The 27,991-nt window shown below is 40.5% G+C and overlaps 3 protein-coding genes across 4 annotated transcripts; 1 reads left to right on the top strand and 2 right to left on the bottom strand.

The window, feature by feature from the left end:
- Nucleotides 1-538: 538 nt before the first annotated feature.
- LOC116331256 (glutamine-rich protein 1) lies at nt 539-10,654 on the bottom strand. 2 transcript variants are annotated; one of them, XM_031753871.2, is made up of 12 exons: nt 10,405-10,654; nt 8,563-8,838; nt 8,388-8,483; nt 8,161-8,301; nt 7,294-8,073; nt 7,024-7,201; nt 6,758-6,912; nt 6,530-6,644; nt 3,995-4,103; nt 3,621-3,769; nt 3,431-3,521; nt 539-1,892 (listed from the first exon to the last, which is right to left on the bottom strand). In XM_031753871.2, the coding sequence occupies exons 2-12, from the start codon at nt 8,815-8,817 to the stop codon at nt 1,706-1,708; spliced, it is 2,256 nt and encodes a 751-aa protein (XP_031609731.2). In that variant the 5' UTR covers nt 8,818-8,838; nt 10,405-10,654; the 3' UTR covers nt 539-1,705. The 2 variants fall into 2 exon arrangements, with proteins under 2 accessions (XP_031609731.2, XP_031609732.2); XM_031753872.2 differs by having other exon boundaries at nt 7,306-8,073; nt 10,405-10,653.
- A 1,222-nt stretch (nt 10,655-11,876) lies between these two features.
- qars1 (glutaminyl-tRNA synthetase 1) lies at nt 11,877-20,941 on the bottom strand. Its single transcript, XM_031753617.2, has 23 exons — nt 20,734-20,941; nt 20,233-20,383; nt 18,665-18,774; nt 18,509-18,584; nt 18,350-18,414; nt 18,182-18,235; nt 17,850-17,913; nt 17,694-17,768; nt 17,256-17,341; nt 17,085-17,171; nt 16,891-16,990; nt 16,721-16,799; nt 16,404-16,643; nt 16,228-16,320; nt 15,981-16,118; nt 14,085-14,172; nt 13,849-13,995; nt 13,653-13,754; nt 13,451-13,543; nt 13,000-13,127; nt 12,836-12,902; nt 12,623-12,748; nt 11,877-12,461 (listed from the first exon to the last, which is right to left on the bottom strand). The coding sequence occupies exons 1-23, from the start codon at nt 20,842-20,844 to the stop codon at nt 12,411-12,413; spliced, it is 2,331 nt and encodes a 776-aa protein (XP_031609477.1). The 5' UTR covers nt 20,845-20,941; the 3' UTR covers nt 11,877-12,410.
- A 182-nt stretch (nt 20,942-21,123) lies between these two features.
- On the top strand, nt 21,124-24,343 carry ogg1 (8-oxoguanine DNA glycosylase). The gene is made up of 7 exons (XM_031753618.2): nt 21,124-21,602; nt 21,697-22,061; nt 22,194-22,373; nt 23,247-23,425; nt 23,515-23,662; nt 23,753-23,802; nt 23,876-24,343. Exons 1-7 carry the CDS (start codon nt 21,493-21,495, stop codon nt 24,089-24,091), a joined length of 1,248 nt encoding a protein of 415 aa, XP_031609478.1. The 5' UTR covers nt 21,124-21,492; the 3' UTR covers nt 24,092-24,343.
- Nucleotides 24,344-27,991: the final 3,648 nt, after the last annotated feature.

The raw sequence follows: 27,991 nt of genomic DNA, 5'->3' as shown, positions 1-27,991 counted from the left end.
GAGAGCGCGATCGGGGAGGAGCCGCCATCACCAACACAGACAGAAACCTGCAGCTGACCCACCACAGAACACAATGCAGCAGATTTTAAATCCGGGCAACCTACTGAGGAGATTAATTCCTTCCTCTTCACTGCTGAATCCAGCCACACACTTCAACTGAACAGACATGCTGGAGGATTTATACATGTGAACAAAGACTGTAAAAACAAAATTTTTTGCCTTCATACATCAGTTCAGACAGAAGGATATGAAGTGTATACTGTATGCGGTCGGGCCCTGCAGGCAGAAAACTGGCCTGACAACATGCAGATAAAAGAAAGAGCAGCTTGTATCGTCATTAGAAGAGAATGAATTCAAGGAAAAAGAAATCAGGTCAAACCTGTTACCCTACCTATCCTGGCAAAAAATATTGAGGCTGGTACCTGTATATACTGGCACATACTTCTTGTTACTGACAAAATATTTCTTGTTAACACAGCGTGTCCGTCTATCTCATTTAAAAAAATTTTTTAAATTTTTATTGTGACTACTGATAAAGTGCCATTGTAAGATGACTTTTATTCAGATCTTTTTTTCCTGAAAAATCATTGTGCATCATCTTATAATCACACAATGCAGGCTATCAGTACTTAAAGATGCATGTGCAGACTTCATACTGGACTGGCTAGAAAGGCAGACACATGGTTATAGTGGCTGTACAAAAAAGGTCATGTTTCAAAAAACACACAGGCACTGCCATTCTCCTTAGATGAACCCATTACAGTACATGAAGGAGCCATGAGTTTTGTACATTATAGAACATTAAGGGCTAACCCACTTTTTTTTTAGAGTCTTTCACTTCTCCTGTAATAGACACGTATAATACAACAGATGCCTCATCAGGTGAATTTTGGGGAGAAAAGAAGGTCCAGCACAGTCAGCATCCAAAGCCACACCTCCAAAGTGTGGCAAATGCGAGCCGAGCAGTGACCCATTGTTGCAATCAAAACCGGAGCCGATTAAAGTCCTCTTATTTGATGCTGCTGAGCGAGTCCGACAGGTGGTGCTGCAGTTTAAGCAAACAATGTAAGTCACCTCCCAATTCAGAGTGTTTGCATTAAAACTCAGTTCCAGACAGGCAAGAGTAAAACACAAAGAAAGAACTCCCACAACTTGAAAATGAGCTCTTAGCCTACGTTTGGCTACTTAATGCAGTTTTAATACCACTGAGGTATTCACTGTGACACTTAACAGTGACCAAGGCAAAAGAGGAAAACTAAAGCGACAAAAAGAGATGTCTAAGAAAAGCAGCATATCACAGACCAACCCCAGTGAAAATATATATGAAATATATTACAGATTAAAACAAAACAGGAAAGAAAATTATTATAGAGCTGTTCCAGACTGTTGGTAAAGAGAACCAACAGTTAAAAATAACACTTAAATTAGAGTTCAGGTCCAATAAAAAGATTAGATAATAAATCCTTTGGCCAAAACAAAAAAAGTGATTGCCTCAGTAAGACAAACAATCTATTGGTTGTACGTGTATTTACAGTCCGTATGTGTGAGATATGCTGACACATAGTGAAAATAAACACATACAATACATGCCACCCTTAAAGACCACAGGAGGGTGTGAGAGTATAGAAAACTACTCATAATGAGCAATCAAAGGCTTGGTGAAGAAAGAAGAGCTGAGTTCGTTTTTCATTCTCCTTCAGTCCAACTAGTGCACGTTCTCGGACATGTTAATGGCTTCCTGGATTTCGCGAACAACAAGGATGCGGGCGAGCATCTGCTCCAGCTGTTCTTTTGGGATTGGCTGAGTTGAGTACCAGATGGGGCTATTTGGAGCCACCACGGGTTCAGGTGTCAGGTAGAAGGTGTCATTGCGACCTTTAGCACTCTGTGGACTGAAAGAGACAAAGAAGACATGGTGAGGATATTTTCAGGAAATGCTTCACATAACAAATCAAAGTTTAGTTTTATCCCCCCCTTACAAAAAAACTGCACATAATTCTTTTCTGTGTGGGAACAGAGGCAAAAGGTTCAGTGGTGAGGACTCCTTTCACGACAGATTTTTACCTTTTAAAAGGACAGCAGGTAAGATTTAACTTGTCCAGAGTGCTACCTTATATGCTCAAAACAGTACACAACAATGTCCACAATCTTAAATTTAGTAATATATCAAATACTACTTGGTCAAAAGACCTAAATTAACCAAGTGTAAAACACTGTGTCACAATCAGAACAGTGGAGTGGCACAGGTGTACTCTCGCTTCTCTGGTGAACCTTAAGAGGAACCAGAACGTCAGTAGCTCATCTGGCTCATGATCTGATCAAAATTCTCATGAATATGTGAAGTACAGAAAGAAAAATAAGTTTTGTTGTCATTGGTTAGCTGTACTGCATTGACTAATAACAATTAAAAGCCCAGAGTAGTTAAGGAGTCTAGCACAACAGTCATATCCAGGATGTATTAATTTTGTTTCACTAAAATCCATCAGTGCTGTACAACGAGCAGCTCCTGTAGGAGCAGGAGTGGACAGATTCCTCGCCATCGCATAAGTTCATCAACTAAAAGATATCAGACGAAGAGGTAAATGTGATTTTAATTAACCACATTTGCATCTTTAAACATTTATTTATAGTTGTACTGACTAATCTGGGCTTGTTATATATGAGGAACAGCAGCTAATAACAAGGAATAGCTACAGGTTGTGTCATGTGGGTAAAAGGACCTTTGGCAAATGCACATTAAAAACAAAAAAATCCCCTGGTGTTTATGCTCGGTGTGGGATCAGTTTGAAATCCAGGCATTAATCTTGTGAATTATGGTACATATACTGATTACAGAGCACAGTTTGGGATCACACAACTGCAAGTTTTCAATGTCCATGAATACAAAAAAGACAATGTTAATATAGCCCCTTGAATCCAAAAATTTTCACCATTTCCTGAAATAAAAGGTACCAAAGTCACATACGAATGTGATATTAATAACATAACATTTGTTAACAATGTAGTGCCACTACAATGTAATGCCAACGAAAGCCAAACATTTGTAGCTTTTAATCACTGGAAATGCTCAAAAGTAGGAAACAAAAAAATGAGTCACCTTTTGGAGATGAGAGCAAGGGAAAAGTTATATAGCATATATATTCTTTGTCAGTTGCCTAGCAACAGTGTTCTCACACCTTTAAGCACCTCAGCACAAACTGCTCTATATACTCCGCTTCCCATATGATTAACAGAAATGCAGTTTTATTTAAAGGAGGCAACCACTAACCACGGCCAGAGTGAAAAAGCATGAAAGGCACTGTGTTGTTGTGGAAAGAGGCATTTAAAATTTATTTACTTTTTACTGGTTGCATAGATTATCTCATTTTACACTTCTTAATATCTCATTCACCAATTCCCCTCAGTGTCCTTCATAGTGTTTTGTATTTACCATTTGAAGAGGTAGAAATCATAGAGTTTGATGGGGCACCGCAGTGGGTTCTCAGGGTCCTCAAGCTGCTCTGAGTACATATCATCTGTCACTGAAAAAACAAAGTGTTCATACAGTCTCCATTAGTTTGTCCTTAGAATCAAGGTTTCCTGTGAAATGCAGCACAAATGCAGTCCCAGCATGCTCTTACCTTTCTGCCCTATGAACCTTTCTGTCGACTTTAGGTATCTAATGCTGGTGCTCTTATCTTTAGGATTGTTGGGACTCTTCCGGGTGTGCCTGAGCACCTTTGAAAAGGCGACTTTTAGATGCTGATCCACTGTTTTCAGGTGAAAATACCTGTAAAAACACACAAAAAAAGGAAATGCAAGCAACCGTGAAACCAATACAGGGTGCAGAATCTCATTTAGTATTTTGTAGCTCTGTAGGTTAAGAGTTATTTGTGCTGTAGATGAAGAATATCTTTTATTTAGAGGGGTTTATCGTGGCCATTAAAGCATGGGACAACCACATAAAGTTACTCCAGTAAGCATTACACTTGAGAGCACCTCATTTGGTACTCACTTGGTATTGAAGAACATTAAAGTTGTTAGCAGTGTCGAGGGAGAATGAGCTCCTAGCTGTTTACATTCCCACAGCATCTCCTCTGTCACATGACTGGGAATAACATAACCTGTCAGGAGAGGGTAAAGAACACATTAGAGGATGTGTGTGGTCTCTAAAAAAAAAAAAAAAAAAAAAAAAAAAAAGACAAAAAAAAGTGCTTCATCACCTTATAACCACCACAAACAAAACTTTATGGTAACTGCAATTAGAAAGTTTAAGGATCTAAGAAACAAACCCTGAAGATCTGGAACTTAAAAAATAAACTGAATTACCACCTTGCATTTACATGCTTTGCCAATCAGTCAAGTTACAAATTACACTGACATCTGATCAGAATTTGAATCTACCTTCGATTAAGAGTTCAAAAGGAACTGAATCGAGATCTTTCAGCAGACTAACATTTAGTCAATAAAACCGATTCTGACAAAACACGAAGTTGAAGCCATGACACACAACAAAGCTTCAAATATGACTTTTCCAGAAAAGAAGCTATAAATACTTGAAATTGATGCTCAAACCTGTAGCAAAAAAATCTATGCAATCCACATAACTCATTCATCATCTTATTATGTGACCGAAGGTCACCATGTCACCTTTGTCTTATACATTTAAAAATTGTAATGTATAACATCATAATGCATAACAATATGATGTTCCAGTGAAGCTGACTTTAATTTAAAATACCATCACTTCATTTTATCCTATCCATAGTTTTCAATCAAATGACCAATTCACTACTCTGGTGGGCAAACATGACTCCATTGTGATGGCCAATAGTGGACAGTTGGCAGTACTGCAGGGCAAGAGGTTTTTTCACTCATCTCAAGTGGACTACATCTCTTTATGGACTTGTGATCCATAGCTCTGGCAGTTTGTTGACTTCTATCTTGTAAAGTTTGTTGATCTACGTAAAGAATCTATCACCGGGATAAAGGCTTTCAAAGTGTGTACATCTACATGTATTTTCGATCTGGATGGGTAAATAATTCTGTCTTGTGAGAGGTGAAGAACAAGAAATTTTTCAGAGTTAAAGCAAAGGTAAGCACTACATAGCTAGCTTAAAACACCCCCCCAAAAAACTACAACACATAAATCTTACATTTTGTTGAGTTGGACTTTTACAGTGTAAGGCCAGAAAAGTTACAGTAGGATTAATTTGTCACATTAATGTCGTGTCATAACAGTAAAGCTGATTGAGTGTTTTTCCAACGTCAGGTAAATCATTGCTACAGTTTACACGAGCCACCACTGACAGCCTGGGTTGCTGTGGAGAATACTTTACACGATTCTGGCAGGTATAAACTATAAACAAATGTTGCTTAATGCATCCGATAGCCCAAAGTCACACAGAAGAGGTCAAAGGACCGCAAAGGACCACTTTGCCTGCCAGGTGGGCTTGTCCTAGTAGCTCTGGCGTCACATGAAAACTATGGATTAGAATGTTGTAACAATAAACAGAACAGAGATCAGACTTTTAAAATAACAAGCAGCTGAATGTAGAACATCTTGTTAGGTATATTACATTCTGCTCTTAACATGACCACAGCAGCAGTTAAATTAATGTGCAGTTCAGGTCAGAGCCTGAATGAAATATCTGTTGATTTTTGCTAGTTGTTAATATATCACTATCATCATTTATAACCACCAATAAATAAAAATGAAAAATGTAAAGAAGAGATATGAAGAAAATGCTGTGTCTTTATGTTGCATAGTTCATCCACTAGAGGGCACTCTGCAATTTTCCCTGTTAGAAAAATATACTTGGAACACTGCAAACAACAACCAGCTGATCTTAATGTATTGATCAGAGCCTAAATGACTAGTCCCGTGACGAAGTTAAGCAAGCTTATTTTTAAACTGCACTGTGATTTTATCTTAGTAAAGACTCACAAGTAACTGCACATAACAAATATTTGAGAAATATGTTTATGTTTTGTGTATCTTAATGAAAAAAAAAAAAAATATCAGCTGGTAGATAGGGGTATCGGTCTTAAAAGATCTGGTATCAGTCAAGCTCTAGTTCAGGGTTTCTGCCAGTGTGCTGCAAGCCTGGCAGCTCACTGAGCCTAAGTAAATACAGACACACCAGAACCGTTTGCACTACACTGAGCTTTTCTAGACATTACCCAACAGAAAAAATGCAAATGTCAGATGAGACATTAAGCTGTCTTTACACCACCACCTCATTAGTGCAAAGTCTGTGTAATGTCCAATTGCACCCATGTGAGAAAAGCACAAGTAATTGTCTGGAAAATTTACACCAAGCCAAGGAGGCACTGTGCACTGACTCATGCACGTTCTATCCAGAAAGCTCTTTCACCTAATCCAAACAGAGGATTCCAATAGTGAGAATGTATCTGAAGCAGATTATCTTCTGCTGTGCTACCGGTGAGATATAGCAACTTTGTATATTATCCCAGGCTGATTCTCTGACACCATCCTGAGTTCATGTGTGAAAACAGCTGAGCTTTGGTAAACACGTGCTGCTCTCACCTAATGGATGGACAGATGGCCTCCAAGGCTCCAGGATCTGGTGTAGACTCTGAGCAAAGCGGGTGTAGTACTGATCTGAGAAAATGTCATCCACACGACCATTATCAAACATATACTGTAAGAAGAAAAAAGAAGGAGTCAATTGTATTAACACACCAGATAAAGATCAACAGATATTTAACGGGTGACGACATGAAGATAAGGGGCATGCCTGCACGGTGAACTTACTTTTTGTATGCACAGAAAAACATAGTAAAGAACATCAGCCTCATAACTCTCCCCTTCCAGGCCCCGGGCCTCTGTTGTCATCAAAGAGAGACCCATACAGAGCTCAGCAACTGCACATGACACCAAATCCTCCTGAAAACGCAGTGCCTGCCGTCCTAAAATACACAAAACAAAAGAAGTGACTGGGAATTAAAAAAAAAAAAAGAAAGAAAAGGAAATGGCAACATATTTTAAATCATGTATAATCATTGGCTATGCACACTTACTGCCAATTGGCGCAAGTTTATTTTTGTCTGATTTGTCCAATTCTGCATTTTTACGCTGAGCCCAAAGCCGCCACACCTCCAGCCCCTCCTCTGGCTTCAAAGTAGCAGGCAGCAGCAGTTCCTGCACCTGCACCTGCTGCTGGCCTTGACCATCTACCTCTGCTACGACTGTCTGACCCTGCATAGGCATAAGCACATAAACAATGTTATCTCAATCACTGAGGACTACTATATCTACATTTCAAAGTGAAAATCAACATAGCTGAATACCTGTGTTATTACCTGTAGCTGCTGTGCGTCCTGTCCTGTCAGCCCCTGTGTGTGCAGCACCTGCTGCTGTGGGTCCCAAATAAGGGACTGTGTAGCATTTGAGTAGCCCTGTACTGCCACGGGGATGTGGATGTTTCCATTCATCAACTGAGCAGGGAACAGTGTGTTTGCAGCCAGCGTGTGCACCACTTCTTCCTGGCTTCCCATTGCTCCAGAGCTTGTTATGCTGGAAACAGCCTGTGCTGTCTGGCTTTGGCTGGCAGGGATTTTCAGCTTGTCATTTTCAATAGTAACTTGTGTTGGCATTGTTGTAGTGTTTGTTCCCGCAACCTGCACTGTTCCATAAGCCTCCTGGGGGATGGCAATATGCGTTACCTGCTCACGACCTCCAGATGCAGCAGGTGCAGAATACACAGGGATGGTCCAGGTCTCCCCTGTGGGACTGGTAATAGTACCTGTAGCGCTGTAAAGGTGGGAGCTGTCCACAGTTAGGAGGTCTGGCCGCAGAGATACATAACTTTGCTGCTGACCTTGTGCCTGAGGAATAGCCAGGACTGTGGCTACCTGCTGGGCAGGTAGGGCATAGGAAACAGTTATGGGCATATCCACTTTACGCTTCTTAGCTGGCTGGAGGACACCTGCCCCCTGGGACGTGGCAACTGTAGTTCCCATTACTCTCCTGTCTGCACCGTCTTGCTGCTGGGTGGGAGAGAGGGCCCCCACTGTCTGAATTTGGATCTGCTGTCCCCCTGTAACAGCTGCCACCAACTGCGCTTGCAGCTAATACCAGTGTAAAGATGAAACATATATTAAATTCAAAGTGATTGACTAAATATTTGCAATCCTGAGAATTTGTTTTGTACTTACTTGTTGGTGCTGCTCTTCTGTAAGCTCCCCAGACTGAATCAGTTGTGCAGTAGTCACACCTTGTAGCTGTTGATGGGAGCCAGAGGGCACTTGAAGAACCTGGCCCAGCATCTGACCTTGCTGCTGACCCTGGATCTGCACCTGAAAATAAAAGCCAGCAGTTCGAAAATTAATTATTAAAAAGTTTATTGATATACACAGCACAAAGACCTAATAGAGATACAGACCTGTACTATCTGTTGCTCTGTATTCTGTTGCACAGGCTGCTGCTGAGATGTGGTCTCCTGTATCTGTTGCTGCTGTGGCTGGACCTGCACCTGAACCTGCATCAGAAGGCAGTCCAAGCTTCATTTATTTATCGTTTTAAAGACTGGGTTTTAATCATTTAGAGTAGTTATTTACCGGACATGCCAGCTCAAGCAATGACCCTGCCACCTCTGTGCTGTCTGTGTAGATGCAGTTAGCCTCTTGCTGGTACACCATAGTAGTGGTGGTGGTTGTAGTGTCTCCGCTTTGCTGGCTGAACTCTTGCAGGGCGTCTGGACCTTTGCTGGCCAGGGACTCCAGGAACTCCTTCATGCGATGCTGAGGAATGCTACGAGCTTTCTGCCTAACTAGCTCCTCATAGGAGCCTGTACCATCCAGTGAATTATTCATCGCTGCTGACAGTTTTCTCTCCTGTGAAGAAAAGTTAATTTAACTTAGCACTGTTTTAAATCAAAGCCCATTAACAGCAATTTCAGCAATGCTTGACAATACAGATGTATTAAAGATCATCTTTGCTTCCGCTGCTCCCTTTTGGGGTTGCCACAGCAGAGTATCTTTCTCCATCTAACCCTATTCCTTGCATGCCCCTCCACCACACCAATGCCCTACATGTTCTCCCTCACTATAGCCATGAATCTTGTCTATGGTCCTCCTCTTTTCCTCCTGTCTGGCAGCTCCATACTGAATATCCTTTATCCTGTCTACCAACTATTCCTCCTCTGCACATGTCCAAACCATCTCCCCATCACCTCTCCAACTTTGCCTCTTGAATTGCTCATCTGATCCAGTCCTTCAGAGCCAGTGTCTCCAAACCATATATCATAGCAGGTCTCACTGCCATCTTGAAATTCTTCTCTTTCACTCTTCCTTCTATCATAAATCTGCTGCTCTCTTCTTCATTTCTTTTGTGCACTGTCCCTTGCTTTGGATGGTACACCACAGGTATTTAAACCTGTCCAGCTTTACTGCATCTCCTCCTTGCAGCTTCATCTTTTCATACGTCTCCCCCTCATTCACAGATATGTAGTCCATCTTCCTTGAACTGCCTTTCATTCCTCTTCTCTCCAGAACATACCTCCAAATGTTTCCTACTCTCACTACAGATCAAAATGTCGTCTGCTATCACAGTGCACGGAGACTCTTGCCTGACCTCATCTGTCAGCCTGTCCATCACCAGTGCAAACCGTCTCTATTACGTCTTCATCAACACCTTCAAAATAAACATCCTATAGCGCTCTTTCGTGGGATGAAGTCATAGAGCTGCTCACCGATGGTCCCTCTCTTTACCATAGCTTCAACAACTCTTTCCCGTATCTTCAAAGTACGGCCTATCATGTTTATCCCTTTTATGTTTCTACAGCTCTGCACCTTACCCTTGTTCTTAAAATCGGTACAATACACTTCTCTGTTCATTTTTCAAATGCATTAAATACAGAAGATGATAATCGCTGCGCTGGCATCGGTTTCACTAGTGTTTACAAACTGACCTACGGCTCACTGTCCAGCTGCAGCGATAGTAATAGGAAAGGGTTAATTCTGACTGAGTGAAAACGAGCTGGGACAAAAGCGCGGTCACTTTCCAAATCTGATGCAGCATTCAAGCCACCGATGGAAAGCGCTGCATACGGAAAAGGTGCAAGTTTTAAACAGTAACTGTGTTATTATTAAACGTATGGGTCGATATCTTGAAAGCAGCCAATCTAACAGCTGATTACACAAGGCGCTAGGTTAGCCAGGTGCACTGCTAACTAGCCGCGTGTTGTTTGCAAATCAGATGCAGTCACAGCTGTGTCTGGAAACGCGTATAAACGCCACCGTGCACACAAACAGGCACACGTCGGCATCCACGCAGGTGACACCTAAACAGGAAACAGCGGCAGCTCGGCTAGCTCTCTTGCATCGGTAACGTTACACCGACTACATTTTTTCTGTTTTCTCCGAAGCTAGCAGGCTAACGTTAGCGGGCGCGTTAGCTACCTCTCTTCCTCAACCGGGCCGAGGTCTGAGCCGCTTCTCTGTCCTCGAAACGCCACTCCTCTTACAACAAGCAGGAAAGCGAAGCGATTTCGGTGTTTTCTGTGGCTGGGTTATTCTTTATTTTCCCTCGGTTTTCGTTAGATGGTTAGCTGCAGTTTTTCTTTCTCTAGACCACTCATATTTCGTTGGGCGCCATCTTACAACAGTACCCTCAGACCAATAAGCAAACGAGTTGCAACTCGGTCGTGCTATCGCGATATCTCCTCTAGAAGATATCGCGGTAACTGACACTTCCAGGGTTCTCTGTTAAAGGCGACACACACAGTGGAAGTAGCTGGCAAGATCAAGTAGATGCCAGTCCACCTTAAAACGCAGTTATACCAGACAAACGCTCCTAGTGGTTCACTGGCTTCTGAATCTTTTAAGGTGGTCCCACGGAGATGTGCTGAATACCTGGGTGGTGTTTAGAGGGCTCTGGGCAGCTGAGGGTTAATTCCCACGCACTGCTCTTCAGCATGGTCTGCTGCTCCCACACTGATATTTGTTATGGACCACATCTTCTTAATTGTCTGCTTCAGTTTTCTCTTAAGTGGAGGAGAATGAAGCCAGAATGTGTTTTTTAACGAGAGGGAGACAGGAGAAACCACAAACCTGGAAGAGGAGAGATAGTGAAGGTGGACAAGTTTAAATACCCGATGTTAAATATTCAAAGCAAATGACAGTGCACAAAAGATGAAGAAGTATATCCCAGAAGGCCAGAGCTGCATGTGGCAGGATTGAAGATGCTAAGATCTTCACTGGGAGTGACCAGGATGGACAAGATTAGAAATGAGCACATAAGAGGGACAATTTAGGTTAAGCAGTTTGGTGATAAACGGGCAAGGCTGAGATGGTTTGGACATGTGAAGAGGAAGGACAGTGGCTATACTGTACAATTGATGTTGAATATGAAGGTGCCAGGCAGGAGGAAAACCTCAGAGGAGGTTCATGGATGTAGTTGTGGTGAATATGCAGAGGGCTGGTGTGACAAAAGACAGCTTGGGATAGGGGGAAATGGAGGCTGATGATTTGTTGTCCTGACCCCTCAAGGGAACAGCCAAAAGAAGTTTCTTAGCCATTAGTGGCATGATTGTTCTTACATCAAATTGTCTCTATAACAGCTAGTGTAGAAAAACTAAGACAACTGTTGTTTTGAGGTTTTGCCGCTATATCACGACGTGACATCAACTGTATAAGAGTTCATTCTTGCTCTGTTGCTCACAAGCCATATAAAAATCTCTCCAAGGTCCACCATGGGTTGCACTGCAAGAATTACTAACATGCTTAGTAAGTATCAGTAGTGGTCCAGTATTATATTTTCTCTCACAGGTTATTGCTATGTTGCTTCCAGCTAAGAAAAATACTTAATATTAATACTGAAAGAAAAAAACCCAGAGGATCCCTACCCAGCATGAATACACATGGACACTGCAGTTTGTAGAATTATTTATTCTTTGCTCCAGTCAAAAGGACACATGTTCAATCTGCTTAGTTTTAAAAAACATGATGCTTTGGCAGTCACCCCACCTCTGTATATATATTAAAAAAAAAGTCATTTGTGGCATTTGAGAGCATCACATTTGTGTAACACCAGCTTCACATAATATACACAAACAGCCCTTGTTGAACAATGATGAAAGCTTCATCTATTCAACAAAGAAGAGAAAACACTGTAAGTGAATACTATTGTGGATAGTATAGAAAAAGAAAGACTTAATGATTACCTAGCAAATGAGCAAGGTCAAAGTGATGCTGCAGCGCTTTTGTGATGAATATTTCACAGCTGAGGAATATAATTTTGTTTTGTTTCTGAGTGACAAATCCCTGAAAAAAATATTCTAGTATCTCATCCGACTCAGTCTCAGCCAGAGCAGTCTGTGCCTTTGCTGATATTACACAGTGATGAAATGCAAGCAAATTTGAACATGCATCTCTAAAGCAGGAAGAGTGGCTTAATCTCAAATCAATCAGATCTTCCCAGGGTCTTCTTTCAGGGTAACTGTTCTGTTAAAGATGAGCTGCATTGAAAGAATGAAAAAAAGTTTCAGTTCATATTGCATAACTGTTTTTAATCCAGACCAAGACTAACAAAGAATTTCTAAAGTTAATTGAAACAGAAGCTTCCATAAATTTGTACAAACCTGTTTTTAAATTAAGAAAAAAAAAAATCTTTCTGTACCTTATCTGCAGTGCTGTCTGGGTCCACAGAGAAGTAGCCGACTCTTTCAAACTGGAATTTGTCAAAAACCTTTGCTCCCTTGACTGAGGTGTCCACTAAGGCACTACTGATCACTTGCAGGGAATTCTACATTTTAAAGAAAAGAAAGAAATGAAGAAATCGAAGTGGCTGCTGACACTCAAAAGCCTTCTGTTGTAGTTCAGAGATACTCACAGAGTTGATGTCACTCAGGAAGCCATTAGGCACTTCAGATGGATCTTCTGGATGTTTGTGCAAGAAGCTACAGATACAAAGAGATACTTTGGTTAGGTGAATTCTCAAGTTGTTATATTATTTGTGAAATGTTTGTGAATGATGGGTAGTTGTTTGTGACTTACAGTCTTTCATAGAGGCGCACTTCACACACCAGTGGCTCACTGACCCAGTGGATAAAGGCCTTTGGTTTCTCTGCGGTCTCAGAACTGCAGCAGGTCACCTCCAGTTCCACCACTTTACCCTGAGTGTCCTGAGAAATGGTTCAGAGCAGCATGTGTGTCATAAACCAGATAATGAAGTAATAATGACATTTTACTGCCTCAATTTAATATTCTAGATTACAACCTGTAGTTTAATATAACTAGATCATATTTTTATAAAACCCTGGGGATATAGGTGCTCACTATAATGTCATTTGACTGGACAGATATATGTAAAACCTTCACAAATATATTGTAATGTTTTGCATGAAGAAAAGGTTGAAGGACCTGTTTATGTTTTTACAGGATTAGAGCATGGAAAACACATTTTTATTTTATTTTATATTGTCTACTTGGTGAAACTGAGTCTTACCTTGATGACTTTCTGGACAGAGATGACATACCCAGCATGCCTCAGGCCTACAGGTTGTTCTGGAGTCAGGCGCTTGTAGCCCTTTTCCATGACCTGCCAAAGGAGAGAATAACCTCATAATCGTCGTCCATCTCAAACCCAAAAAGAGCACAAAGAATGGCTGCTTTTTAAAATCATTTATTTGGAGGTTTTTCTCTCTGACCTCTCTGAAGTCACTTTGTTCAATGAAGACTGTGCGCATGAAAGGAACCGTGTGGCTGCCCTTGGCTTCGTCGGCAGGAAAGTCCGGGACTCGTACATCTGTCTGAAAGAGAAGACAGACGGATTATTTTCTCCTAAAATATAATGTGAAAGAATATACTAGGTCAAGCAATTTGTTTTATAAGCAATGTACAAACCTTGAAGTTCTCAGGAAGGTTCGTTATGGTGACTTTGAGTGGTTCTAGCACAGCCATGGCTCGAGGTGCTGTTTCATTCAGCACATCCCTCACACACGCCTCCAGTAAGTGGGGCTCGGTCGTTGTTTGGGAAACTGTGACTCCCACCTGTGACATGTGTACAGTGTAAGCACGGCACTTATGGATGGGACTTGTTGTGGCATCCAAAAGTTCATCATTGCATTCATTTTGCCTACCCGTGCACAGAAGTTGTTGATCGCTTCTGGGGGAAACCCTCTTCTCCTCAGTGCAGTCAGAGTGAAGAGTCTGGGATCATCCCAGTCTCTGTAATTAGAAACAAGTATTTAAGAGTTACTTAATGCAGGCTATGCACAATGAAGACATCACAACAATAGCTGTGGTCAAAAGGCTGCATCAATTCCCTACAATGAAGTAATTAAGGAACATGCTTGGGGAAAACTAAAGTCCTACTCAGATGTGGAATTCAGCTTTTGTTGGATGTGCTGCTTTCTGACAAATGTCATGTACAGGTTTGTCCCAATATTTTGTCCTGTTATATCAGGGTAAAACTAAGTCTGGAAAATGTTTTTTTTGCATTGCAAGCCTTAGAAATGTTTCTATTTAGAGTGCTACAAAATTAAATGATTTTAGAATTATACCAACTGAATACAGTGGGGCTGAATTCTTAATTTGAGTGGATTATATATCTGGTGAAAGCTATGACGTAAGGGCTTTTACTCTTAAGTGTAAATTATGGTCTTGCAAACGTGTTCGTCTCCGTACATGTTTCTGTTCAGACACCGAGCAGAAAGGGGTTTTAAACCAACACCAGACCTGCTCCTGTCCAGTCTTCCAAAATCCCCACTGCACATTACTGGAGGCAAATGATGTATGTCTGCCGAATGCTGATTAGTTTACAAAGCTAGATCAAAAATCAGCATGAAAAGCACAGACAGTTGCTGCTCAGTTTCACTTCAGCTCTTTGTATAACTTCTCCATGGACCAACAACAGCACAAGTAGCCCACAGACTGGTTATATCACATACTTTGTACATTGCCTCCATAGAAAACAGAGCTCTGTGCAGATGGACAGGCCATCCCCAGGCTACGAAACTGCTACCACTGCTGAACCACAAAGTCCGCTTTAGTTTCTCTAAACATTTTGTGCAATACAGCATCTCATGTGACATGTGAGGGAAAAAACCCCAAAACAAAACATGCAGCTAAGTTTTGATTTCTACAGCTTTTTCAGTTAATCTCAAAGTATTTAATTAAAAAGAAATAGAATAACATAAAAGGCTTTAAGCACTAACAATGAAAGAAATCAGAAGTGACTTTAGAGTTTACCACTATGACAATTAAGCAAAAGGGCTTTAACTGAATGGTAACAAAAAACTGGAAATATAAAACACTTTACCAGGTAGGGATACACAAGACCAACATTTAATATGTAGTTATATGCCAGTGTTGACTTTCAACACAAAGTTGCTATTATTCTCAAGTCTAAAGACAGATTTTCAGCTACATTTTATGTTAATGACATAAGGCCACTGATTTAAATAACTAAATTAAATAAATAAAATTGGCTTTATCTATGGATCTCCCTATCCAATTCAGGACTGCAGGTGTGGGGCTGAAGCCCTTCCCAGCTATTACTGGCTAAGAGGTTAGGTGAAAACTGTTGAATCCTAAGCATAGTATGTGAATATGTCCAGTCTACTGGTTGAATTATACCCTTTTTATTATGATCTATTACAAATTCAAATTTATTTTTTATTTTTCCAGACTGCTTTGTAAAATATTTTTTATATAATTTCTTTGACATGTGTGGGTCTCTGTTCTTTGATTACAGCCCCCTCTAGGGGTCAAATACCTTGCTGCAGATTTTTGTTACCCATGGGTGGCATTTAATCCTGAATGACTGTATGTTTACCAGACTCTGAGTTGATACACGTTGGTCTATCTTTTCCTGCCTACACCTAAAAATAAACTTGTTACATTATTTTACAAAGAGATGGAGTGCCTCAGCAGCTCTTAAAAGCAGCATACTTCCTTGCCACTTCCATTAATTTGCATTACAAAGTAAATAATTAAGTTTGAAAAAAATATGTCAAAAAGAAATCCTACTTTACCTGACAACGCCTGTCTCGACCAGTTTGATGATTTTCCTCTTGGACACAACAGTGTAGGTGAGGTTCAGCCGCCCATATTCCCACTGCACAGGGCAGTACAGATCCAGAGCGTTACACAGCCAGTAATATGATGAACGCCTGACAGAGAATCACGAAAAGGTCAACAACAAAAACTCATGTCATTCTGTAAGAATCCAGCAAACGCTAAAATGAACCTAATGAAGATGGGAAAAAAAGTCATGTATACCTGGCTTGAAACTCTTTGGTACACAGTGAGTGTGAAATATGTTCAATGGAGTCACACAGACAGTGAGTGTAGTCATAGGTAGGGTAGATGCACCTGCAGAGAAAGATAAAGCAAGTTCAATAGGAATACATTGTTCTGAGAAAAGATGTTGTGTTTTTTTTGTATTTTATTTATACCATTCATCTCCTGTCCGATGATGCGGTGTGTATTTTATTCGGTATGCCACTGGATCCATCTTTCCATCCTCCATGACCATCTTCATCCTGAGGGTGGCCTCTCCCTCAGCAAACAGGCCCTTCTTCATCCTCTCAAACAGCACCAGCGACTCTTCGATGGGTCGGTCTCTCCACGGTGATTGAGGAACATTATGGCCTTTCAGCTCCTCGCCTTTCTGATGGCACACGTACGCGTGACCCCTGAAGGCGGAGAAAAGAAATGAGTCAAACACCATCCGTCCACCAACATCTCCACATACTACATATCCTGCACTTACCTGCGAATAAGATCCACAGCAAGGTCATAGAGTTGGTGAAAATTGTCGGAAGCGTGTGTGATGGCATAAGGTTTGTAGCCTGTGTGAGCAAAACAGTGATAAGACAATGGCTGCATGAATGTAGAGAATGTGCCCAAGAACATCAAAACATTTATGCACATAAAACTTACCCAGCCACTCCACCATATCCTTGATGGCAGTGAAGTATTTCTCCTCTTCCTTCTCAGGATTTGTGTCATCATACCTCAGGAAGCAAATTCCATTATTTGCCTATGGGAGAACACAATATTTAGAGTAAACACCTGCACAAGAGAGCATTCAAAAGCTTATATGGTGTTGAAGAAGGAAGAAGAAAATAACTTACCTTTGCATAGCCAAAATTAAAGTTGATAGCTTTGGCATGCCCAATGTGAAGGATACCATTGGGCTCAGGAGGAAAACGGGTACGTATCTAAAGATTTCAATGCAATCAATGTTTGTTTTTTTAACTATGTAAGATTTCTAACAGTTCATACAACTTGGGAAAATATTATACCTGTCCACCTGTGAACTCCAGGTGCTTTTTAAGCAAGTTCATTGTATTCGGTGTGACCACGTAGCCCTCAGTTGTATAATTTTCTCCTGCATGGTCAAGAACAAAGAAATAAACATAGTTCAGAATTCAAAGTCAGAATAATCAGGTAGACACATTAACAAAAGTCCTCCTTTTCACCTGAGTGCTAGAAAAGCTGTTGGTGAGGAGTGCTCTATTCTTACATGGGCTCAGTCTGACTTTTTAACCAGGAAACCAGCGAGGTAAAGTCTGTTTAATGTCCGAACTCATCGACTCACAAATAAGCATTCTCACACACAGCTTTGTTGGTTACTTTTTTAAGAAACATTGAGGGCTGCAGTGTGAACAGATTAAGGAAACATTTTTCAAGTGCCACAAGACCATTTCATTTCTAATGGCACAGCTATTTTTTGCCCTCACCTGGTTTATGGAACTTCAGTGCTTCTCCTCTGAGCTGCTCCATTAGTGACTTGCCCTCCCCAGAGACTGCGTCACCTAAACAATCAATAAACAGTTTTAAAAAGCACTTCAAGACAAAAGCACCCCTGTCTGTTTTTGACTTTCTCTGCTGCTTACCGTTCACCGCCACCTCCTCTTTCTTCACCTTCACGTCATTCTCTGTGACTTTAGCTTTCTGTGCCTGAAAGATAACTATATATTAATTACAGACCATGCATGAAATGCATGCTATGCATTTCTCTTGCATAGCTTTAAAAAACAAGACTTGGATGAGGGGAAAGGACTACCTCAGCTCTAAACAGAAGTTACAAAATTAACTCACCATCATTCTGAAGCTTAAACACACACTACAAATTATTTAGTTAATTAGTTAATATAAAATATCTGGACTATGTTTTACCCCAAGACAGCAAAGTATAAAAATGGCTCCAGAAATGTAGTACTTTTACCTTGGGCTTCTTCTCTAGGTCAGCCTCTGTTTTGGGTCCTAGGAGGTGCAGAACCTTTAAGATGAAAGCCAGAGCTTTTTTTTATTTGAAAGAATCCCAGCGACCTTAACTGCAAATACTCAACTACAATGACATTGCAATAACAGAAGGATCTTTTTCCAGACATACCTGCATGTCCACCTCATTCTTGATCACCTTGCCATCAGCCCATTTTAGAGCAGAGCGTGCTTCACCTGCACCAGACACAGAGGCTCAGTGAGAAATTATTTTTGGCTGTTAGGCTTCAGCAGCTGCAATAATATTTAACCAGAAGGTGTGAGCTCATACCCATTAGCAGTCCCATGTTGAAGTGATACCTCTCCTTTAGCAGTTGATCCTTGTGCTTTTTAATCACAGCTTCTACCTACAGTACATACATAGTTACAGTGCATACCACACCCAGTACAGCATGTAAAAAGACACACTTTTGGCTAGAACACTCACTGCTTCCTCAATCTGCTCAGGTGTTATGACTACACCCACTCCACATGCTTCATCAAACTCCTTCTGGTTGATGGGGTCTTGTGGATGACCCTTCACAAAGTCCAAAGCAGCTACAAAAAAAATATTCAGAAAGTGGTTTATGTAATCTCAGTTTCATATACACACACGTACACACACACACACACACGTGTACACACACACACACACACACGTACACACACGTACACACACACACACGTAGTATCTGACAAGTCGAGGAACTTGACAAGTCGAGGAACTTGTCAAGTCGAGGAACTTGTCAAGTCGAGGAACTTGTCAAGTCGAGGAACTTGTATCGGTGCAGCACGGAGAAAAGAATGCCTTTGAAATAACACATAACTTGTTTTGTGACACTATGATCAGCTGACCTGTGCTGTTAATCTGGTATTCACTACTTCTGGTAAATTTTTTCTCAAGTGTCATAGGATATATTGCTGATTTACCAACACCTAGATACTACAAAACTAGTACAAAACATAAAATGTGGTGAGTGAACCTAATCTATTCATCACCTTAAAATAATAATTTAAATAACATAAATCACAATGTTTGTGTTTGCTGATATATGAGCAGCTTGAAGAGTTGGCGGAGTTGCTGTGGTTCCTAAACACTTTCACTTTACAATAATACCTCCTACAGATGATCAGGGAACATCTATGAAGGACGAAATGTGAAAACCTAAGTTGTTGTGAAATAAAATGCCAACAGTGACATCTCTTTACAGTACCATGCTTGAATTCAGTGAACTCTTTAAAACGACCCATTCTTTTACAAATGTTTGTAGAGGCAGACTGGATAGCTAGGTGCTTGATTTTATACACCAGTGGTAATGGGACTGAAAATACCTGAATTCAAAGATTAAGATGCATGGCTTACTTTTGCCCATATAAGGGTGCACTTCTTTTGACACGTCATTGAGCCTTCTTCACAACAGACATGTTGACATGTTACAGTAAGGAAAGCTCAGGTATTCCTGATATTTCATGTGGCTTTCAGAGTATTTTTCCCTGAGCACTTTATATTTATTTCACAAATATTGTGCTTAAAAAGAATTTGTGAAAAAACTCAGAGCACACATTATGTTTAAAATATTTTTGGAAAACTTTGCTGGTTAAAACTGGGCCCACAACAGATCTTCTTCTTTCAGTTGCTCTCTTTAGGGGTCACCACAAAAGATCATCTACTTCCATCTCACCCACTCCCTAGCACCCTCTTCTATCACACAAACCCTCTGGATGTCCTCCTTCACTACATCTATGGATCTTCTCTGTGCCTGGCAGTTCCTCTGCTCATGTCCAAATCATCTTTGCATTGCTTTTCCAACTTTGTCCCACAACACTCAACCTGACCTGCTCTTCTGATATACTTATTTCTAATCCAAATTATCACATCATCTTGAAGTTTGCCACCTCCAGCTCGACCTCTTGTTTTCTTTCTGAGTACCATAACCTCCAAACAGCAGGTCTCACTAGTATCTTGTAGACATTCCCTTTCATTTTTGCTTGACTTCCAAAACTTTGATAATTTACCTGCAAGCTGTAGTTCTGTGCAGATCTTACGCTGAGCTATACTTTCTGAAAGAAATGCCAGGCGCTTGGTGTCTTTAAGGCGAGATGCCATACTGTACAGCAATGTACCCATGGCTTTGTCCACTCCTGAGGCCCCATGGACACGTTGGGCCTATTGAAAACAGAGAGGAAATTTAAAAATTATTAAGAATTTGTTAAAGACAAATAAGGAAATTGCTAATAATCACTACTTTCCTTATCTTGACCCTGGGAGCCTAATAAAAATAAAATAGTGGATGGTTTACTACCAACTAAAGAAAAATGAAAGTAAAAGTGTAACTATGGCGTAATGTACACAAAAGGTACAAGAAGGTCAGGGTAGGTATATCTAAAACTATAACTAGCGTAGCATAAATAAATGAGAAGGCTGTATACAGCTGAGCTATACAGTCAAGTGTCAGTCGTTCTCACAGCTGTGCATTCAGGTAGTTGAGTTACTACCCCATAAGCGTTAGGACCAACCTGAGTAATTGCCTCCTTCAGGGAAGAACTCAGCGATTCATTCTTCAGCGTTTCTTTCGCTTTCTGCTCGCTGAGTCCAATGGACGTGAAAAGTGTCAGCGTATCTGCCATTATCCCGCCGAATTCTCCGGTTAAAATCGGAACCGCACAGACACGCCACCGCCACGCACGACTTTGCTTCCCAAAGAGAGACCAGGGGCCACTTCCTCTAGAAAGAAAAAAAACGTGAAGTACAAAGAATATTAGCCAATAGAACGCCGCGGGTTTGGATCTCACTGACCAATCGTGAAGGAGATTTACTAAGATTACCGCCTACTACGACCGTAAGAACCAATCAAGATTTGTGTTGACACCAGTGAGGGACGGGTTACCGGAATCTGGGTAATGTTGCATCAGATTGATATTTTAGTAATTCCTGACAATACGAATTTTTGAGGATCATTACTTGTTATCTATACTAGATAATATTTTCAACAATTATTACGGAAAATTTATACTTTTCACAACTTTTCATATAAAATAATTGCGCCTTTCCGACTCAGTGTAAGGTCTTTGTCGTCCATCATAATCTATGCCATAACAACTCCGCGAAAGTTATTTACTCGAATGCCGCGTAGCTTCCTGGAAAATACTTCTGTATTTATTATTGTAACCTACCATACACGCCGGATTACACTACTATGCGTTTAAAAAGACTTAACTGTAAAGCTTGTTATTAACCACTAAACAGTCAACGGAGAAACTGTAAACAGTAGAATTATGGCCAAACATGCGGTGCTGTCATCTGGATCAAAAATGTGGAGGTCTATGTCTTGTTCAAAGTCCGAATTGCGTCTCGATCTCACTCTTGCATGTGGACAATCCTTCCGGTAAGGTGGTCAAAGTCACATCAGGCCTTTAAATATCAAATGCAAGTTGAAACAGTTTAGAGTCTTTGAATTAACTCAGATCTCATTCCCGCAGCTGGAGGGAAACATCAGAAGGACACTGGACCGGTGTGATGGGAGGGCGTGTTTGGACTCTGACCCAAACAGATGAGACTCTTTGGTACCACGTGTACAACAACCAGGACAAGCAGAAGGAGGGAAGTGACAGGAAGAGAAGAGTTGGTGTTTCTGTCTTGGACAAAAATACAGCAGAGAAGAGATTCAAATGTGCTCCAGAGAAGGAAGAAGATGAGCCGTTGGCTGTTTCTTCAGTACAGAATAGAGAGCTGGACGAAGAGATGCTGAGAGATTACTTCCAGCTGGATGTGAGGATGGGGGATCTGCACAAGGAGTGGGGAGCAGCAGATTGTCACTTCAAACACATTGCCGAGGTCTTCAAAGGTCAGTGTGTGAGTTTGTGTTTGCACAGGCTTGCTACTACATATCACTTATTACACAGTAAGGCGTTACTCAAATGCTATGTTTCATCAAATTTCATAAATACTTTGTTGTGTGTTTTTTTTTTTCCTGCAGGTGTGCGAATGCTGCGCCAGGACCCCACTGAATGCCTGTTTTCCTTTATTTGCACCTCCAACAACCACATCTCTCGGATTCAGGGCATGGTGGAGAGGCTGTGTCAGGCTCTGGGCTCCCCCCTGTGCCAGCTTGATCAGACCTCATACCATGACTTTCCTACCCTGTCTGGGCTGGCAGGTGCTCTAAAAATTTGCCACAGAACTACTATGTTTGTAATCTTATCAAAACCATTACTGTCAGATGATGACGATCCTGAGAGTCTGAAGATATTCATCCCACTAGTTTTTATTAACATTAACTGATTAATTACATCTTTTTTGAAATTACTTTTTTTGGCATTTGCCTTTAATGATAGTAGAAACAGATAGGAAAATGGAGAGAGAGAAAGGAAGACATAAAGCAAAGGGCCTCAGTTCAGGCTGCGGACTTCTGGCCATATGGCATATGGTCACCTGCTCACTAAACCAGCTAAACCAGCACCCAGTGTACATCTTTAATGACTTTAAAAAACAAGATTCGGGTGGACGAGTTTGGATTTAACTGTGTCCAAATTTCAGCTGTTGATTTGAGATAAAGTTGAAGAATTTGGAGGTAGTCCTCCTCTATATTAGTCCGTCCACTTTGTGCAATGTACTAGTATCATTGGCTGCAAAAGAGACCCAGAGCATGATGCTGCCACGACCATGCTTGACAGCTGGTACAGTGTTTTTATTAACATTTACTCCTTCAAACATACCTACTGTCATTGTGGCCAAACAGCTAAATCCTTGTCTCAACTGACTATAAAACCTTTCCTGCATATGGCAGTTGGTTTGTCCATGTGAGCTGCTGCAAATTTCTGAATGTCCTAACCAATTTCTTCTCATCCAAGGGTGACAGTTTGGGTATTCTTCCAAACTATGTCAAAGTAGTCCCACATCTGGAAAAAGAACAGTTCAAAGAAATCTTTAAAAGGCCAAAAATTACCATGATATCCATGCCCATGATGAGTTTTTGTAAACTTCTGACCACAACTATGTTGTATGTTGTTTCATTTACTGTTCTTATCAGACAGCAGCATAGAGGCACGTCTTAGGGATCTTGGTTTTGGATACAGGGCTCGGTTTATCCAGCAGAGTGCGAAGCAGATTCTGGACAACCATGGGCCCCAGTGGCTTGAAGGTTTACGCAGCATCCCATATCTAGAGGCCCGTGATGCTCTTCGTACTCTTCCAGGCGTTGGTACAAAGGTACAGCAGATATTTTTGGGGGAAGAAAAGGTAAAAGAAATGTGATGTTAACTGCTAACATACAATCAAGGCTTTGTGTCATATTTTAGGTGGCAGACTGTGTATGTCTGATGTCCTTGGATAAGCCAGAGGCTGTACCTGTTGACACACACGTGTGGCAGATTGCTAAACGTGACTATAAATATGCTGCCAACAATGGACAGAAGAGTATCACAGAGAAACTAAACAGAGATATTGGTCAGTATTCACATACCTGTTTAATGGTATGGTTCAAACCCTGATTTTAAACACTGGTAATAAAATGTTCAATCTAATATTTCTACACAGGAGATTTTTTTCGAAAGCTGTGGGGACCCTACGCTGGCTGGGCGCAGTCTGTGAGTGTCAATTTCTGCAAACTGTCTGTCTCTTATAGCAGGTCCACTGTAACCACAGAGTGTCTCTCTTCAGGTTTTGTTTTGTTCAGACCTCAAGAAGTTCCAAAGCCTCAAAGAGACGGCACATCTAAAGCAACCAGTGAAAGATGAAGAGGGTGAAGAGGAAAAAATGCCATGCAAAAAGACCAAAGTAAAAACTGAATGTACAGGAACCGCGGGGAACCTGAAAGCCAAGCCAGCATGTCACAAGAAAGCAAAGATTTCTGTTAAGAAAGAGCCGGTAATGTGAGGTAAACAGGAGTCTTACACTGAGATTCATATCAGACTACAAAACCACACATTTGCACAGACTGTGCTTGTTCAGCATCATGTGACGTGAAATGAAATGTGGAGATGATTTATCTTTCAGAAACATGACAGAAAATGGATCATTTTCTCTTTCTCAGGGTTTTTATATAATTGTGTTGTAGCATCACTTCACTGTAACAAATAGAGCACACTAATGATTTTTTTTTTTACAATAAAAAATAAGTACCTCACACTCTTTTTGTTCTCTGTAAAATGTTGATACCAGCAGAATTACAGCCATCATACATATAAGTGTGAATAAATTGCACAATACATTTTTAGGCAATTATTTACCAAAAAAACATGCTGGATATAGAAAATATGATACAAATTAAAACTAATATATGCAAATTAATACTTAATTTATATATTTTTTAAAATTTCGTCAGAAGTTTGAATTTTCTGCCTTTTGCTTCATGGTTCAGTTTTGAAAATACTAAAGTCATCGTGAGCATATTTGCATTTAGTTCTGCTAAAACGTTGTCAGAAGAGGGCCCCTAGATGGCAGTACACAATGGAAGATAGTGCTCTCCAAGACATCATATGGTGGGGAATTCAGTTTTAGACAGTGTTTTAAAATCCGAGAACAAATTGCACTTTCTTCCTGGGTGAATACTTTCTCTCAGGCTGCCTGGCTCTTGTTACAATAAGTACTAATGTGTCACGGCAATTGCGTGCACGCTGGAAAAGGTCACAGCATGGCAAAGTGGTGCTGTGTTTCTTTAAAATGCATTCCTTATACCAAAATAATATTTCTGTCTGTTAGATCATAAAATGCCATTAGACTGGGCTGCTGTAGGGTCTGTATGTTGTGTATAGGCACTGGCTGACTGTGTCAGCTGGTCTTTTTATAGCAGGGATTGCAGTTATCTGCTGTCAGTGCTTGGGGTGACTGTGACTGTCTCTAGTGATGGCATGTTAATGTCTCTTGGGCTGTCTGACTTCACTGTCCCTTTACAGCAATGACTATGCATTATTCTTGTTTCTTGAGATTATACGCAGCTGCATACTTTACTGTGAAGCTCCAGAAATTATTTCTCATGTGTACGCTTTAGCGTGTAGGTGCATCATATACAAGTATGTCCAGTTTTGGCATATGTGCGCGCACGTGCTTGTGTGCACGTACATTCATGGAAGTGTTTTATTTGTGGACGAGAGTGCAGCCATGTGAGTTAATGAATATGTGAGTCAGCTTTCGTTCCCATTCCGGTTGAGCTGGGCAGAAGCTGGGCCCCAGCTTTGGGGCAGAGTCACACTGAAGAAGAAAGGCAGAATAAAAATAGAGCCGAGAGAAGCAAAAATTAATAAAAGAGCACAAAGGGGAGATGGGTGAAAGTACGCTGGAGGTAGGGGCAGGATTTTCAGTTGACACACAAAGGCTAGAACAACACAACAGTGGCCTATGTATTATGTAAGAGATGGGTCTCAGCTTGTGTTCTGTCCTTGGGGTATTGTTTAGTTGAAAGGACATCTCCGTGTGCTTACTTTCTGTAATAAGAAGGTCATTACTTTTCAGAAGCACCAGAGGGCACCATATTTGGAGCTCAAGTAAATGAGGAAGGCCTAACTCTGTTTCCTGAAACAGATCATAAGCTGTATATAGTAGCTTGTTTTTATCGCACCTGAGCTACAGAGAAATTTAGGAAACCCGTTGTCATATCAGATTCCCAGATTAATGCATGATACTGATAAATTATACTACTGAATTTTCTCTTATATAGGCATATTCATAGATTTTAATCTGATCCTGTACAGAAGCTTTGGCACACTTGCATAGTTAGTAGTATACCATAATTATATACATAGACCTAATTCACCTGTGATTTTATTTAATTTCGCAGGTTTCATCCAGATGGTTATAAATCAAAATCTTACAGCGGGAAATGATAAACTGCAGTATAAAAAAATAGGTCCTTTGAATATAGACATTTCAAGTACACATACACTATTAAGAATATTTTTTAAAACGTAAGTAGCAGTACTGTGAAAAGTCTCAAGCCACCCCTCATTTCCTTATATTTTGTTAGGAAAATGAGTGGAATGATTTACTGAAATGAGCAAATGTGGAAATTTAGTATATAAGACAAAAACAGGGTTAGTATAATTCTAACTGAACTCTTTGTCATTTCTTTAAGTAGTCTTCAGGACTAGTTCTGCAACATTTTGTGTACCATGCAGGTTTTTCCACTTTGGAAAAACAACTGCCTGGGGGGACAATGTATCTTTTGTCCAGTATAATGACCATTTTCCCAAAGCCTTCGTTACTCACTATGTTTAGTGGACGCACATTTTTGGCCAGAGGAACGTTACTGTGTTGAAGATTTCAGTGCATCTTTGTGAGGTGGATGGAAACATCGTCGAGCTGTACTGGCACACTTTTATGTTTGTCTGAGTTGATGCTGGATAATTCACGTTAGCTTCAGCTTCTGCTTTGAGCTTTGGCGTATATTTGTCTTTTTTCCTAATTCTTGAGGAAATGACTTTCAGATATTGTACATCAGCTATAAACGTGTTTGGAAATCTTTGGAAATTTTATGCCAGTGGCATTTTTTGCAGATTCGGTGAGAGAAAAATTGCAACAAATGATGTTTTTGTAACAGATTGTTCGTAACAAAGTGAAGAAACTTTTTTTTCCCTGTTTGCTAGGTTGTCTGTTATTTGTAGTCAAAACACTGGTTCATTCCAGTTGAGTTTTTTGTGCTTTAATGATTCACAGGTCAGTGTGAATTAAGTGGTTTAGCAACTAAAAAACATTCCTCTGAAAATATTCAGGTACAAAAAAAAGTGAAAACCGAAAAGAGTGAAAAAGCAGCCAATGTCCAAAGAAAAACTTTGAAATACTTTGTCTGAAGAACTCCTGCTCAGTACTGTTTTATCCCAGCTCTGATTCAGTTTCTCCCTCGTGTGAGCCCAAAAGTGGTCTCTGTGTGCTTTACCTCCACATTTTCTGTCTCCCACTAAAAGTGATGGATGTTATTATTTCTGATTAGTTACAGGCAGTATTATATAACAATATCTGACAGACTACCTAAACTGGATCAAATTTAAAGCGAACTGTGTTGATTTACTAGATGTGGTGTAATCTAATATGCTGGAGGCAGCTGTGATGGACAGGATAGCAGTCCCCACATGGAAGTCTGTTTTGGGGGCCCAGAGATGGGGAGATTATTCTTTAGAGTCTAGACAATCTTATGGGTGAAGGGAAGCCACAGAGAGAAAGACTTTGAGCACAGAGCCGGCACCGGTGTTTTAGATCTTAAGCTTTTCTAACTCATGAGTGTGTGGATGGACGTTAGTATATGAAGGTGTTGGCTGTTCTTAATGAAAGAGGCTTATTTTGTGGAGAAAATTAATACTTTCTACCATCTGATGGGATCTCTGCTTGGCCTGCTGCGATTAAGGTTTAATCCCTTATAAATTGGGAGGAAGAAACAGGTTGTCTGCTTCAGGGTTATATTTCAGCACCCCTACCAGTATCAATTCAAATGACTAAGTGGAACGTATTCACCACATTCCTGTACAAAGGTGGTATAGAAATATGACCCACAGTATTTATGGGTGTAGGGTAGCAGGAGCTTTATGTGTGGTTTAGTGTTTGCAATTAAAGGCAAGTTAATTTAGTGAAGTTTAAATACAACTCTCCACTGATTGTATTTAATGCCTACTCAAAATCTCTCATATGATTTAATGGCTTCCAGCTCCATATACATGTAATCTACATGGTTTGCTTGTTTTAATGGAACAGATGTTGTGGATGTAAGCATAGTCATGCAATTTGGGTCATTTTATTCTCAGTCAAGGAAAATTATAATTATTTAACTGAAAATTAGAACATGTTTTC

Source organism: Oreochromis aureus, linkage group 20, assembly GCF_013358895.1.
Source record: "Oreochromis aureus strain Israel breed Guangdong linkage group 20, ZZ_aureus, whole genome shotgun sequence".
Taxonomy (NCBI): Eukaryota; Metazoa; Chordata; class Actinopteri; order Cichliformes; family Cichlidae; genus Oreochromis; species Oreochromis aureus.
Note: the sequence above shows the minus strand (reverse complement) of the source record. Positions and strands in the feature narration are given on the sequence as shown.